The sequence below is a fragment of the Notolabrus celidotus genome, chromosome 21 (genome assembly GCF_009762535.1).
Source record: "Notolabrus celidotus isolate fNotCel1 chromosome 21, fNotCel1.pri, whole genome shotgun sequence".
Lineage (NCBI taxonomy): Eukaryota > Metazoa > Chordata > Actinopteri > Labriformes > Labridae > Notolabrus > Notolabrus celidotus.
In genome coordinates, this window is record NC_048292.1 from 13,243,264 (window position 1) to 13,259,353 (window position 16,090).

General features: G+C 38.3%; 2 protein-coding genes across 11 annotated transcripts in view; both read right to left on the minus strand.

Moving 5' to 3' along the window:
* Positions 1 to 451: 451 nt before the first annotated feature.
* Positions 452 to 11,713, minus strand: LOC117805372 (ADP-ribosylation factor GTPase-activating protein 3-like). Its single transcript, XM_034674077.1, has 16 exons — positions 11,529 to 11,713; positions 10,286 to 10,404; positions 8,809 to 8,881; positions 8,579 to 8,710; positions 8,400 to 8,480; positions 8,198 to 8,291; positions 8,049 to 8,108; positions 7,034 to 7,080; positions 6,773 to 6,924; positions 6,543 to 6,674; positions 6,296 to 6,421; positions 4,440 to 4,592; positions 3,825 to 3,945; positions 3,475 to 3,562; positions 1,819 to 1,943; positions 452 to 1,733 (listed from the first exon to the last, which is right to left on the minus strand). The coding sequence occupies exons 1-16, from the start codon at positions 11,595 to 11,597 to the stop codon at positions 1,716 to 1,718; spliced, it is 1,590 nt and encodes a 529-aa protein (XP_034529968.1). The 5' UTR covers positions 11,598 to 11,713; the 3' UTR covers positions 452 to 1,715.
* Positions 11,714 to 13,684: 1,971 nt separating this feature from the next.
* pacsin2 (protein kinase C and casein kinase substrate in neurons 2) overlaps positions 13,685 to 16,090 on the minus strand; it is a 38,051-nt gene continuing 35,645 nt past the window's right edge. For 4 of the 10 annotated variants that reach the window (XM_034673329.1, XM_034673326.1, XM_034673332.1 and 1 more), the window contains one exon: positions 13,685 to 15,509. In XM_034673329.1, coding sequence (XP_034529220.1) covers positions 15,394 to 15,509 — 116 coding nt within the window. In that variant the 3' untranslated portion in view covers positions 13,685 to 15,393. The remainder of the gene's footprint in view (positions 15,510 to 16,090) is intronic. The other 6 variants (XM_034673328.1, XM_034673331.1, XM_034673335.1 and 3 more) reach the window with 2 other exon arrangements.

A 16,090-nucleotide genomic window follows, 5' to 3' on the forward strand; every position in this document is an offset into this window, starting at 1 on the left:
GGGATTCAAACCCAGGAACTTGCATTGGAAGGGAGCAGTCATTTCCTCGGAGGTGTAAAAAAGAAAACAGTGAAATTATTGTTTCTGTAGCAAATAAAAAGGAATAAAGTGAAAATTTAGATTTTGAAGAAACATGAAAGAAAGTGAAAATATTTGTACCTGTTTAATCACACAGAACCACATGGGAGAAACAGGAAGCTGTTGGCTGCCATAAAAACCTGGAATTAGTCAGAAAATCATCTTCAGACAGTAATATTCATAATTGAGATTCTTGAGCAGAAAATAACATACATTCCCTTTCTAGTATGAAAGACAATAAAGATGAACTCAAAGTCTGAAAATTTAACACACTTAAAAAATGATAAGACATAAGACATTTTGTTAATAAACTAATATATCGAAAAAACCTACGTTCTTACAATAAGGGAACAAAGTGACAACACAACAAACATAAGCATAAGCCATTTATTCGTCATGTTTCCAAAAGTCTAACTAACATATTAAATGTCAAAATATGTCAAAACTTTTTCCAAAGTCCTGTATAGCATTTTTTGTGGAAGTTTTCAGCCTAATACACAGTTTTTCTTGAATAATGCCGTTACTCCTTTAACATTTTCTTTTCATGATAAATTACAAACAAACTACAAAGGCCATGCCAATTACATGAGCTGCTTTCTTTTAACTAACATTTGACAATATTAAACAAAAAAAAACAAAAAAAAACTTTTACAAAGATTAACAAAATCAAAAAGTTAAACATGGATGCATTTTTTTTTTCTTGGAGGCAAAAGGTTTAATTGCATTTAAGTACATTCAAGCAAAAGCTGCCACGTGCATTTTTTAAAATCAAATTATGTGCAAAAATGTAACAAGATGACTCCACAGTATAGCATAACAAGGGCAAATGAATCAGACTTCTTTGGACTAAGGCATTGAGTGATGGAACAAACACATATTTGGTCATTGAAGGATCAACAACTCTCACTCTACACTCTGTTAGTGTTTTATGTTTTACAGCTTTGTCTCCTGAGGAGTTTTAAGAGTGCACAGAGCACGATTACACTTCTCAAGAAGCAGTTTTAGAGTCGTGGCAAACTTTATCCTAAAGTAGTAAAAGCCGTAGTCATTCCTGATTAACCTACGGCTCTAAATTGTCAATTCCATTCTCAAACTGAAGCACCATTTCAAGTGCTACATGTGCCAAATTTACCAATTTACCAACTTTGCCATGACCAAAGACTTGGCAGTATGTTACAGCAACAACAACAAATCAAACTCCAAAGGCTCTAAAGTGATTCTTAACATTTGGTTTCAAAGTGACGCCTGAATGCTGCGAAGAGGTCCAACACCACATCAGGATTTCTGTTTTTCTAATCTTAACTCACCTCTGACATGTAAACATAAATACCAACAAAAAGCAACTACAAATAACAGCAAAATATCATCAAGGCACCCCATTCAATTAAAGGATTCGGCAGGTTACAGTATTGACCGCATTAATCATTACAGTCTCTTAAAGTGTCCAATTCCAAACTACTGGATCAAGAAAAGGAACAGAATATGACACATAGTGCAACTAGCCTTCATCAAAGAACCTTCTAGAGGTGCTCTGAGAATATAATATGAGTGACCACCACTCATGGGAAACTTCTCAAACTCTGGAAAACAGAGGACGGTTATGAGGGTGCTGAACCACAGACCACGCCCACCATGACTCAGGTACTGTAGTGATCCTGGAATAAAGGAGAATACGGTTTTAAAGCTAGAATGCCTTTTTTATTGATCCAAAGTTTGAAGTGTTCTTCTTTTTTGACTGACCTGAATTGAGTTAACTACGCCACTGGCCATGACGGAGAGTTTTCCTGCGACCGAGCGCACTCCTAGTTTGAGCTGCGACATGTCAGGAGCGTTGGGCAGCACGTTGGTCAGACGGTATGAACTAGCTGTGAATAAAAGAGAAATACAGAGAGGAAAGCAGACAGGGAACAAAGAGGCTTGTAAAAGACCAGGGTTTAGTTATACATACAAATAAAAGACATATAGATAGATGTTAAGTACCTTTATGGCCCCTACCATTTTTTTTTCTTTCTTTGAAATACATCAGAATAAGTCAGGTTGTCTTAGATTTAGGGTTGCAAAGGGGTGGAACATTTCTGGTAAATTTCTGGTAAATTTCCAAGGGAAGTTAAGCTGGGGAATTTTGGAAATATTCCAAATTGGAAACTTTCCATGGGAATTATGGGAATTAACTGGGAATTGAGGGTAATTTAATGGAAAGGTATCACATCCAAGCATAGATATTTGTTCTGTTATAAGCAGACATCCATCCAAAAAGAATACAGTTAAAACAGATTTATTTGTAAGTAGAACTTTATCAAGTGTTTAAAATTTTATTGAACAATCAATTCTTTCATTGAAGAACAAAAACATGAATGCCCCCGACCCAACCCATTCAAAAATTAACAAAAATGCAATCCCAACCAAGTCCCATTCAAAATGTTAAATGAAAAGAGCCCCTCTCCCTCCAAAAAAGTCCCATTCAACATGCAAATAAAAAAGCATCTTCCCTCAAGCTTCTCAAACCTAGCCTCTGCAGAATTCTAGAAATCATCTGTGCATGTGATGGAGGAATGCACAGTGCATGTAGGGGGCTTGGCTCATTAGCCCTGCAGTAAGCAGTGTGCTATGTGCATGTGACTGAGGAACAGCATAGATATTCTGTACTTGCATGAAATCTGGTTGTTGTAGTCAGTATTAAGCTAAAATATATTTTCCCCAACTGTATTTAAGTTCCCTATTAAGAGCAATTTAGTAAATTCCTGGTTTATTCCAGTTTATTCCAATGGAAAGTTTCCAACTTTGAATATTCCCGGAATTTTGCAACCTTATTCACGACAGTGTGTGTGTGTGTGTGTGTGTGTGTGTGTGTGTGTGTGTGTGTGTGTGTGTGTGTGTGTGTGTGTGTGTGTGTGTGTGTGTGTGTGTGTGTGTGTGTTGTACACACAGAATAAATGTGGGAGGATCTAGGTGGGAATGACATGCACAGAATCATGCTGGGAATGGGAATAGATCCTCCAACCAGTGCAGTCTATACATGGGGCACCTGTTCTACCAACCAAGCTAAACTGGTGCCCCCATGTGTTTCTATTATCGGGGCAACGTTGGCCCAGCGGTCTAGGCGCACCCCATTTACAGAGGCGATAGCCCTTGTCGCAGAGGTCGCAGGCTCAATTTCAGCCTCGGCCATTTACTGCATGTCCTCCCCCACTCTCTACTCCCCACATTTCCTGTCTCTCTTCAGCTGTCCATTAAAGGCAAAAATGTTCAAAAATATAACTTTAAAAAAAAAAGAGAAAAAAAAGTTTTTGTCATGATAGCAAGATTTGATTCTCAAATATCTTTTTCTAATAACTCATCCTGTCATTCAACACAATACAGTAACTCTTGAATTGAATCAGTGCAGGCGAGAGTTACCAGTCTGTTTCTTCTGTTCATCAAACAGGTCAGCTGAGCTTATAGCAGCATTCCCAGACAATCTTTCCAGTCGTGTTTTGGCCTCGTACTGAAGCAGAGAGTCACAGACATATTTCGTTAAAGACTTTTCATATCAACAGTTGCAAACAGTCTAAAGTGCTGATTCTTGTCAAGTAATTGTTCTCTTTGAACACATTCAACACTTGCTTAATTCATAATTTGACAGTCTATACTAAGAGTGCAGTACCAGAATAAACATGGATAATCAGTCCAGATACAAGAGAAAACATCTTACGCTCACAAATGATGTATTGTATAGAGAAGGTGAGATACATGCTGTCTTTGTGTACCTCAGAGTTATCTTGTTTTCCAAAGTACATGTCTGAGGAGATGGATTTGACATCAGCTCCGTACTTTTTCTGAGCCTCTCCAGAGTCTGGGACCGGCTCTGGTTTTCTTCTGGATGTGGGCCTAATAAAAAACAACAATGAGAAATGGAAACTATTAAAAAAAACTAAAAAAATTGGGATTGTTTAGGAGTCTTAAAGTTGGGTATGTATGCGGTGCTTATTAATGCTAAGTGTACTACCCAAACAGCTGACAGACTGCACTGCATGTGTTGGAATACAGGGATGTCTGACATCCAAGTGAAGCATTAGAGTTCATAATCAAACTGGATATATTGTTTTCATGTGTAGGATCTGCTTTAGTGGTTGAAGTATGATGTACTTTAGACCTTGTAGCACATGTTTTTCCTTTACCTATCATGATGTCTATTAACACAGAAAAAACTCTTCATCTTGTGAGATCTGAAGAAATATCTATGAACCAGATTCTAATAACAGATATAATTAAAGCACCTTTTAATGAGTTTTATAGAACATTTCATCCTTATGCATTAAGCAAAAAACAAACTACAATAAACTGAAGTTGAGTTAAAGCAACAGTTGCAGAACACTATGTACCTCTCATCCAGCGATGACATGGTGGAGGTCAAGAAAAAATCCGGCTCTGGTTTCTTGCTCTGCTTCATCCAGCCTCCTCCCTCGCCTTTATCATCCCACCGTGAGGAGAAGTTGTCGGAAAACTCTGGTTGATCCTCAAAACGAGACATTACCCTGAGAAAAAAAAAGAGAGTTCAGAATAAGGTCAGGATCAGAAATAAAACACAGTGTATAAACCAGGCTTATAATGTGGGAGTAGTGGAATGGAAACAATCATCAGCTGGTGAAAAGGCTGATTTAAAATGTGCTTTTTTAGAAATAACCCTATTTAGAATAAAGAAAATGCTAGAGCATTGTGTTAACATGAAATATAGCTGTTTGTGTGTAAGCTTCAGAGCAAAAATAACTTCAGTACACATACTAAAAATAACACATGGAAATAAAAGTCATAGATAAAAACTAGGGCTGTCAGAGTAATTGCATTGCGATTATGGTCTGAACACACTAATTAACACATGCATTTTTTTCAATTCCCATGCTACGTTGTTCCTTTCGGCACACCATGATTGTTGCTGGTAATCCTGGAATAAACATCAGTTCAGGGAGAGATTTTAAATGTCAACACTACCCCTCCAGATTTCCCTCTAACCCCCCTCTCTGCTCCTGTAAGCCCCGCCCACAAACAGATCGCAGTGCACGCTCAATCAGGACGATGTAGGAGGACAAATCAGGAGAGTGGCTCTGATTGGTCAGAGCTGACGGGAGCGTTTGGAATTTATAGATTGCTGGATACAGAGGCAGAGGAAAATACAGAGATCTCGCCAAAAAGCCATAACATAGAATACCTCATTTATTGATGGCTGTTGATGAGTGTTATGACTTTTTTGCCAAACACAGCACAAAGTAAGTACAGTTTTTCTGCCCCAATCCTACCAACTGCAGCTTTAAGTGGCGGTACTGTTGTTTTCTGCTGCCACCAGGAAGGGAAAGAGCAACACCAAAACTTACGGCGCAGTTGACAAATCAAACATAATGTGCACTTTGTGTGAATCGGAATGCAAATATCTCTAAGTACTTCAAGTTTCAGCTCCCACCTCAACTTAGCAAACAGGTACAGCAAATGTCAGCAGGAATCCGCATGGCATAAACTAATTCAATGAAGCTAATTACAGGGTGGCAACTGACAGCATGCTAGTCACATTGTGGAAGATGTCAATGCATTCATTCAATTTCTAAATATATACACAGGTAGGATGGAATCACTTTACATTGTTAAAATGGACTTTAAAGCTGTTTGGAAATGCAATATAGTGGAATTTTAATTATGCAATAAAGAAATGATTAATCTTGATTAGTTTTGGAGTTTAGCAATTCAAAAAAATAATTGATTAACAGCACTGATAAAAAAATACCAGGGTTGCTATGCCTTAGACTGAACATATTGACTCTGCACCTGGATCTTTAATTTACCCTTGGACTTTTAGACAATGGAGTGTCACCCATTATTGACTTTCTTTATTTTGGTCTGACACAGATTTAATATGCCACCTTACTGTTAAATGGCAGTGTGGGCATGTATGTATGTATATTTTCTTTGTTTTGTCAGTTTTTTTTTCTCTTGTTTGTTCTTTTTTTTTTGTCTTTTGATAGCTTTCCATTCCAATGATGTGCATGCCTATTTCTTTCTTTCCTTTGTATTACGGTTTGTCTGTCTGTTTTCTTGTCTTGTTATATACCAAAAAACTGAAAATAAAGTTCTTATTAAAGGCAAAAAAAATATATATATATATATATATATATATATATATATATATATATATATATCTCTGAAAAAAACCACTGTAATCATTTGTGACTGTTTCATTTTTTTATCTTACCGGGAACTGAAGGATCCTTCGTCATCATCGTCATCAACGACCCGTCGTCCTTTGCTGCTTTTGGCTGCCACAGGAGTCTCCTGCTGGATGATGTGCATGTCTGACATCACAGAGTGAGACACTCCGCTGCAGAGAGGTCAGAAACAGAGCCGTAATGAGAGCAAGAAACAGAAAGGAGGAGGCTAGTTTTTAAATCAGCCGCACCATCTTGAGAGTTAATGTCTCTTCATCGTCGTCATCAACATACCCCCTGCTGCCGAGCCCCATGCCCAGCCTCTCAGCTTGTTCCTTCTTGTTCCCCTCTAGTCCCTTCAACTTCCTCTCATCCATTTTTCTCTGCTGCTCGAGATCCTTATAGGCCAGTCGCAGGGATGGAGCGCTGAGGGAAGGAAAGACAAGAAAGTGTTAAAAAATTACAAACACAGGGAGAGAACAGCAGCAAACAGACTTAAAGATTATACAGACAAAGAAACGCACATGGATTCCTCAGGTTGAGAGTTCCTCTTGGTGGTAGGAGCACCCTCCTCTTTCTCTCTGAGCTTGTCCGCAGCTTGAGCTTTCTTCTCCAGCTCAGAGAAACTTTTGCTGCTGACCTTCTGAGCACCCAGACCGCCCTTCTTCGAGGCCAACTAAAAGCAGACACAGGTCATATGATACAACACATGAATGAAAAGTCTGTGAACAGAAAGATATGTACAATAATGCAACCAAGCGTAGAAAGATGTGAGGAGTACACACTGTTTTCCTGGCAGCAGCCGGCTTTTTCTTCAGGAGAGAGGGGAGATCTGGAGAGATCAGGGGACAGTAGAGTTACATCTCCTACAGTTAAGCAACGACTAACGGCCAAATTCCACCAGATCTGTGTCCGGTCCGTCTCCGATCCATCAAGGCATCAGATCTGATAGGTTTCTATTCTAGTCAATGTGTTAACTTCCACTGGATCCGCTCTGTTGCGTTCGAGCTGCGTCCCTGATCTGGCAGGTTGGAATGCAACGCGGATCAGATAAACAAGACTTCTATTTTTGCCGGATGCCGGAGCACGACACATCAATTCAGCACAGAGCAGATGGAGCGGGACAGGAAGTCAGGCACCAAAACAAAATTAAGACATCCGGTTCATTTTCAGAATAAAACACTCTGTGTTGTCGCTAGATCGTTTTTAACTTCACTAAGACAAAAAAAAAGTCATTTAGAGCGGAGCCAGGCCTGGAGTCAACAGGTCAGAGGTTTTCAGAGGCTGATAAAGACAACATGGATGAGGAGAGGAGGAGGAGAATTCTTGATTTAGTGATTGCCATGGGAAAACCTTGGTCACATGACTCCAGCTGTGCTGCGTTCTGAAAACCCAACCGAGACGTGTTGACAGACGAGAGCGCACAGAGCCGGACCACAGCGGATCGGAGACGGACCAGTCATGGATCTGGTGGAAGTCCCGTGTAAGACAGAATCGGGTCTTTTACGTCTACATCTTGAAAATTCTGGCTGTGTTCTCCTCTCTCTTCCAGAAATTCAAACAGCATCCACATCTGAAAAGAAAATCCCTTTCCTTTTCTTTAGGATTTTTAGTTGTTGTTCTCAAGTCTCACTGTCAACTTTGGATTATAACAAGTCGCCCCATTTTGTTATACCAAACAATACTGAAAAAACAAGGCTTTCGCCAGCTAACCAGAGACTGATTCTGTATTATATTAAATAACTTCTGACGTCAAAAACATTGCTTGGATTCAAAGTTTTTGCAATCTGAAAATCATACCTGGATTTGCTTTAGGAGAAACACTTAGCATCTCCACACTGGGACCCTCCTCTGAATTACCTGGAAATATGTAGAAGCAACAAAGATGGTAGTTAGATAAATACAACAAATACAAGTTTGTATTCTGTTATGAGAAAAAAAACTAATACCATTTCTGTCTTCCTCCTTATCTGGGGTAGAGGGTCTCTCTGGTACAGACGGGCTGAGACTCATTTTGGCCATGCTCAAATTGTCAGGCAAATCCTGAAACGTCGTCACACAGACACAGACGGTGAAATCACCAATCCTGGCATTTGGTTCAGGAATGAAACAAAAAAAGAACACTCATGCTAAGACAGACGTTTTCTTTACCTGTGAATGCAGACTGAAGAAATCCACCTGCTTGTCGCCTGGTGATGTTGGGGAGAGGGGAGCCTGACTGTCGAGCCACAGCTGCACAGAAGACGAGCAGTACAGTTAATACAACTTAAAGATTCAAGCAAAGTGGTGAGAACAAACAGGACTACAAAGTTAAGGAACAGGTATGTTACCTCTGTGCCATGGCGCCTGGTGGCCTGTGTTCCTGAAGTTTTGATCTTGTCTCTGTACAGCTGAGCAGCCCGGCTGTTGTACTTAGTGTTCGCTGCGTTGGACGTGCAGCCATGTTGACTGAAAAATGAAATCTGAGCAGAAACAGGAAGAATTTTAGCTTGTGCTCCAATACTGAGTGGAATCAATCTGTTAACATCTTCATTCTAATAATCCGCCTTTAAGTACTGACCGCATTGGAATTGCCTCCCACTTGCATACATCTCAGCTGGAACCAGGACCAGTTGAAATCCAGCTCTGTGGACCTGTGGAACATAAAGTCAGGATTTGAGCTAACCTTCTACTTCATGTATTCTTTAAAGAGCGGATACTTGGGAAATCTAATGAGTCTTTGAGGGTTGTCCTTGAACAGCTTGTTCAAAATGCCACAGCCAGAGTTTTAACACGAAAAAAGAAAACTGATCACATAACTCCTCTTCTGAAAACTCTGCACTGGCTCTCTGTGTCTTTTAGAATTGATTTTAAAGTTTTTTACTTGTTTTTAAAGCTCCTCCATACATCACTGATCTCCTGTCATTCTGTTCTGTACATTGTTTATACCTAGGCTACAAGTCTGTGCACATTTTCACTGCAAATTGACTTATTTAGTTGTGTATATATGTTGTGTATATATGTTGTAAGATATGCTTATTTTTACCTCTTTAATTTTAATTGCTAATAACTTTTTAATAATTGCTATTTGATAGGCTCTTGTTTGCTTTATACTCTTTTGCACTGTCTACTTTGCTGCTGTAACACTTAAATTCCCCCGTTATGGGACGAATAAAGGACATCTTATCTTATCTTATCTTATCTTGTCTTATTTTATGTTCCAGCCCGATCACTGAGGTCCTCGAATGCTTCCAGTTTAAATGTTCCTCATGTGTCTCACACAGACACCGGCCAGAGAGCTTTCTGTTTCCCCCCCCCCCCAAGCAGTGGAACTCTCTGCCTCTGGACATCAAAACAGCGAGCTCTCTGGGTGTTTTTAAAAGTAAACTTAAGACTTACCTTTTCAATCTAGCTTTTAATGTGGAGTAATTTATTTTTAGCCCTGGACGGCATTATTATTTTAATTATTATTTTAATCATTATTATTTTAATTATTATTTTAATCATTATTATTTTAATTATTATTTTAATCATTATTATTTTAATCATTGCTTTAACATTTATTTATCTTATTTATTTATCTATTTATTTCTTGTACTCTTCTGATCTTGTTAACGCTACCTTATTTTTATTTTTTCTTTCCGCTATTACTTATTTTATTATTTTTTTTCTGTATTGATTTTATTTTTATATTGAAGTATTTTATTTATAATCCTGCCTTTTATAATTTTACCATTGCTGTTGTTTTCTGTCTCTCTGTTATTCTGTGAAGCACTTTGGGCTGCATGTTTTTATGTATGAAAGGTGCTTTATAAATAAAGTTGAGTTGAGAGTTTTAAATGAAGATATAAAAAATGATTGTGTGCTACCTTTAACCCCAAACTTAAGATTTTACCTTTACGTTTTAGATTATGCAATTAAACAGAAATGTGTATTCTTTAATCAGAATATTATAATACAACCTACCTGTTTGTTTATTTTCAATTAAAGCATATTTTCTTAAAAGTACTTGGTAACTGGTTATCCCAAAAGAAGTATCTGAACCAATCCGTTCTTACCTGATGAAGGACAGGTGCACCCCAAGAGACCTGTGAGTCCCAGAGCAATCTATGCAGAGGAATACACCATAGGTGATGCTGGCCCAACTCGGATTCTTTGCTGAGCAGTCAAAGCAAACCTAGAAAAAGATTTTTTAAATACATTTCATGTCAACTTCTTTATTTGAGATATATTCACCTTAATTTGAGTTGTATTATAGCAGCACTTCTCTAGGTTTAAGACCATCTTGTACTTGAAATAAGATTACAAAGTTTTATTTGAGCATTTTGGGATATAATGTCTTCTCATAGTGAGCTGGATATACTAATATTCAGTCATGTTGTTTTTTAGGATAAGCCAGCTATGCTCAGAGTAGGTGTTTCATTGTGTGCATGTAGTTTGAGGATGCATATTTTTATCTGATTTAGAAGAAACAGTGCCTGAAAACTGTAACCCACCCTTAAAAAAAACTTTCTTCCTTTCTTTCTTTCTTACTTTTATCAATGTAGCTGTTTTCTGATAGATTCTCCAATAAACTGCATTGTCTTAAATCAAGATTATCTGTCTTCTACAAATAAGATCTCAGCTTGAAAAATGTATGAAATGTAAAATAAACCTTGTTTCTTCTAAATTATAACTCCAAACAAGATCATTTCAAGATTGTTTGACTTACCAAGATATTAAAGATGTCTTAAAACAAGTCCCTCTATCTTGTTCAAATGTACTTGTTAAGTAAATTCATCTTAAATCAAAGTGGGATAAGACATTTTGACTAAAAATGAGACAATTTCACTTGGTAAGATTTTGAGTTTTTGCAGTGTAGGTTTGATTTTGCAGTGTAATTGACTTTCTGATATAGCAATGACTCGGATCCAATTGATATACGTTTATCTTAGTGAACTAAGGGCGTTAGAGAAGCTTAAAACAAACAAATGAAGCCTTCAACAAATACTGCTAATGTCAGCTGTCAAACTGAAGCTAGCCTGCTGGGCTGTGAACCACCTGGCTAAAGTTGCGTCATTTCTCTGAAAGACAGCACTCCAAAAATATCACAATGTAAGTGAGTTAATTGTAAAATATGTTTTATTATATATTAATTCCTTTACTTTATAAACTGACATGTTTGAGCTAACTGGTGAATCAAGCTAGTGAGTAACAACAACGAGCCCTGGCGTTAGTCAGTGCGACGTGTCAACTACTAAGTTCAGCTTTACTTCCTCGTTAAAGAGAGAGAAACACAGTGTGTCCGTTTTAACGTCTCACCTTGTTGGTAGGGATGGAGCGGAGCCTCTTAAAGATAGCTGAGATCTCTTGCCTGCTGGGCTCTGACATGGTCCAGTCCGTCGGTAAGACCTGGCGGTTAGAGAATAAGAAGCAGGAAAAAAAACAGACCTGTGTTTTTCCTTAATGAAAAAAACAGTGCGACACGTCAGTTGGAGAACGTGACAGTCGAGCTCTGATTGGTTGAACGCGACACGTGGTTATGTTATTGTTGCAAGGCCTTCTGGGTAGTGTAGTTTATTTTTCATATTAGGTACTCCAGTTGAGTTTTAACACCGGTTAAAGGGATATTTCAGTTTTTTTGAAGTCGGGTCGTATGAGTTACATTGCACTAGTAATTCTGCTAAACACACAGAGTGCCTGGACCATATTTTCTCAATTTTAGCGAAATTACGCGAAAGAGGTGTCCCCTTCTGCAGAAAATTGTAGCCTAGCTTGCCTGCCGGTCATCAGGGAATTTTCTCATTAACCCTCCTGTTATGTTGTGGGTCAAATTGACCCTTTTAAAAGTCTATTTAAGGCAATATATGCCCTCAAAACCAGCTTAACGCAGCATAAAAATCTGGGCAGCATGTGACAGAAGAGGAGTCGTGTTAATTCATCAACATCACTTCATAAAAAAAAAAAATCTAAATGTAAAATAAAATGAACAAAAATCTATTTTACGTAAAACTATTGTATTAATATTTAGGGATTTCCAATGTATATTAAAAAAGTTTTAACATTAATTTAAATGAAAACGAGTAAGTTATCCTCATTGAACCATGATCTGTGAGAATTAAAGAACACCAATGGACTATATCTTAATATAAATGGTTAGTAATGGAGTTAAAATTTACATTATTAAAATGTGTATTGGGATTTTTTGGGGTTCTGACACTTTTGGATAATTGAATATATATATTTATCCCAATAAAATAAATTTCTTACAATATGCCCCGGGTATAATTGACCCAGGAACATTATTGCTTTTCCAGAGAAAAGAACATAATAGGAGGGTTAAAGGGGAAGCGCTCACCGGCACTCATTGTGGCTAGCAGTAGCACTAGTGCAATGTAACTCATAGACCCCACTCCAAAAAAACTGAAATATCCCTTTAACGAAATGTACAGCATGGACATTAAAGCTGTTGTTGGAGTAAACATCTGTTCAGAGAGAGAGAGACTTTGAATGTCAACACTATCCCTCCTAACCAGATTTCCTCTTAGTCCCCCCAACACAGATCGGCGTGTGCAGTCATGATGATAATAATAATAATAATAATAATAATAATAATAATAATAATAATTCATAGAATTTATATAGCGCTTTCTAAGTACTCAAAGTCGCTTTACATAAGGTAAAACAAAAAAATAAAACATATAAATAAATAAAATAGGGACAGAGGTGGGGCAGGGGGAGAGGTCATGTGTTGTATGCTTTTTGGAACAGGTAGGTCTTGAGGTGGTTTTTGAATGAATGAAGTCAGTCAAAGTTGCAGATGTGTGGAGGAAGAGAGTTCCAGAGAGTGGGGGCAGCGATGACAAAGGCTCTGTCCCCCAAGGTGCGGTGCTTGGACTTGGTGATAGGGAACAGGAGGTTGGCATCTGATGATCTGAGGCGGCGAGATGGAGAGTGGTGTTTGAGGAGGTCGGTCAGGTATGAGGGGGCGAGGTTGTTGAGGGTGCTTTGTAGGTGAAAGTCATGATAGTGCCGGACTCATAACTAATCGGAGGACGTAGTAGGGGCCGCCCCTTAACCAATCAGGACAGAGGATTGGAGATTAGCTATGATTGGTCCGTCATAACGGGAACGAGGGGAATTATAACATTGTACAGAGGCATTGGAAAACACAGAGATTTCGCAATAGTCTTAAATTACTTCACTTACCGATGAGTACCGATGGGCATTATGACCTTTTCTCCAAACGCAGCAGAAAAAAAGTAATGTTTTTTACACCATTCCTACCAACAGCAGCTTTAATAGGACTGAGCCTCAAAGTGTTTTTGAGAATGGGACAAGCAAATTATCCTGTGGGAACAAGTTATCATGCATAAACAATTTTCTTGTGGGAATAAGTTAACTATCTTTTGGGTGACTTTCCCGTTAAAGCATGAAAGCAGATAGCTAGAACAAAAACCCTTCAGACAAAACCCAAATATTTTTTCCAATAAATTTATTCATTATGTTGTGAGACAACATTTACAAACTTACTGTGCAAGTACATCTGTTGCTGCGTGTCAACGACAGCATGCCCTGAAAACATGGCAAGACTCCTTTTCTCACTGTTACTGAATGCAGAAAAATAATCTTCCTCTGGCGCTGCAGTTAAAGGCATGAAATAGCATTTTTTTTTCATTGTTTTTTTTTGTTATTCTGGGGCTCTTTGTGAATTTGGAGCTGGCAAAAATGAATTGCCAGCAGTTCATCTCTGCAAAACATGCAAGCTGACGAAATTCATGAGGATCAAAACATATTAAGTATTAATATCCATTTTTTATAACAGCTCCTAAGAAATAATTAAGATTTATTCACATGGTATTTGTTGATTAAGTCAATAAGTATGGCCCTCTTTGAAGGGAAAAAATAATCATATTTACAAGGGTAACAAAATAACAGATTTAAAAGATATTTGCCATAAAATATTCGGTTACTATACAAACTGATTTTCAGTCACAGCATTCTAACAAGAGTAGAACAAAAGCACTTGTGGCATCATAAATTAACAATCATCAATTTCCAACGACATATCATCTGATTTTCACTGCTTCATTTGCTCTAATACGTCTTATTCAGGCTATTTACATGCATGTGTGTGACACAATACCTGGCCGTGGCGTTTATTGCTAGAACAGATAGTAAAATACTCTCCCATGCTTTGACGTTTAACAAGAAGTGAGAGGATTTAAAAGGTGATTCAAGTGAGATTTCAGTGTTGCATTAAAATAGCCCAGTCTACAAGTAACAAAAAGCAGAGAGGTTTTTTGTAAGTGGCTGCAAAAGAAGGAAAAAAATCCTAACACAAGCAAAAGTGAACAATCAATAAGTGAGGAAATACAATCAGTGATTATACATTCAATGGCAGTGACTAGAGGAAGACACCCACTGTGGACTAAGTAACTATGCCAGAATGTGGCTCTACTGATCGCCATCATTCTTTAGAAAGTAGCCAAAACAGTGAATGAACTGAGTGTATTAACAGAACCCCTGAAAAGAACGGCAGAACAATTGAAGCACTACTTTAAAAATTATGTTGAATCTTACAATATTTATCTCAATATGAGGGTCTTGTTTGTCCAAGAAACTCAAACATTTATGGACTAGATTCTGGCAGGCACAGCACAGCGGGTCATCTCCCTTCATGGATCCATAGTGGCTTGCATATTAAGTCTGCATGTAACATCGCTAGACGAGTCGTCAGGCTGTCATCCCAGTGTTTCGTTCAAACAAATGATAAATTCACACATACATGTCTATGAATCGTATCTAATATATACTTGAAAAGCTTTTATTTTGTAACAGCATAAATGGGATTTGAAGTAACGTAATATTTTTTTTTTTTCGCACTGACAGCATTTTTCTCAGTGATCTTCCTCACCTGAATCTGGAAACTTGTAGTTAATGTTCATCTTTATACTAAGTTTCAATGAGGGCCAGTCTGGTCTGTGGCAAGCGACAATATCTAAAGTGGTCCTTTTTATAATCTGACGCTCCTCTTCTGTCCGTCTCCCAGAGCCGTCCAGTCTTTACCAACAAGGAGAAATCTGTTAAAAATGAGGAAGAGCGATCCAGTTTTCCAGACGCGCTGTCATTTCCCAAAACACCTATTTTTCTTCTTCCTTCACATTTGTTTCTTTTACCTGATGATTCATTGCTGGATGTCTTCAACATAGTTAGCAGGATAGAGGCCCGTTTTGCCGTCCTTGAGTCGGCCTTTGCACCAACCCTGGTCGTCTTCTTCACCGATTTTGGTGAACTCATCCCCTAGAGACGGAAAGAAGAAGAGTTGAAAAAAATGTATTCGAGACATAGACTGTATGAATAATGGACGTAGTATCCGTGATGTCCCTCATCTGTTCCTGAGTGCTGATTTGAAGACAATCATCTGCGGGAAACAAATTGGTTATGCTGAACTCAACTAAACTTAGGCTGTTACTTACTGCTAGTATAGTAGGCTGTTCGAAAACGCCTACTATACTAGCAGTATGTACTGATTTGGCAAAAATTCAGTATGTAGGAAGTATAGACTGTAAATAAAAATGGACAGTGTTGCTCCGCCTCTTCCCGTTGTACAGTTCTGAAGCCAAAAAAACCCGCTCCAGGGCGCAGCCATTGTGCAGCCAGAGTCTGCGAAGCCACAGAATTTCTGTGGTTGCCACGGTAATTTCTGTGTCTGCACGGTAACGTGCTCTGCCCTACAGCGCAGTGTCACAAGATCCTATGAAGTTTCCCTCTAGGGCAGCTGTCAATCAGAGTGAATCCGGAAGTATAACCCCGTTTTTTAAACTCTAATAACTAATGAAAAAGAAACTTTTCAGAAAAAACAGGCCTTGAACACAAAACAG

Excerpts from the sequence above, each read along its gene's own strand:
- LOC117805372 (XM_034674077.1), bottom strand. The coding sequence starts at position 11,597 with ATGTCAGAGCCCAGCAGGCAAGAGATCTCAGCTATCTTTAAGAGGCTC. Across the intron at positions 6,925-7,033 it reads CGGCTGCTGCCAGGAAAACA|TTGGCCTCGAAGAAGGGCGG; the intron begins GTGTGTACTCCT and ends GTCTGCTTTTAG. Across the intron at positions 1,944-3,474 it reads TGAACAGAAGAAACAGACTG|CTAGTTCATACCGTCTGACC; the intron begins GTAACTCTCGCC and ends TTTTATTCACAG.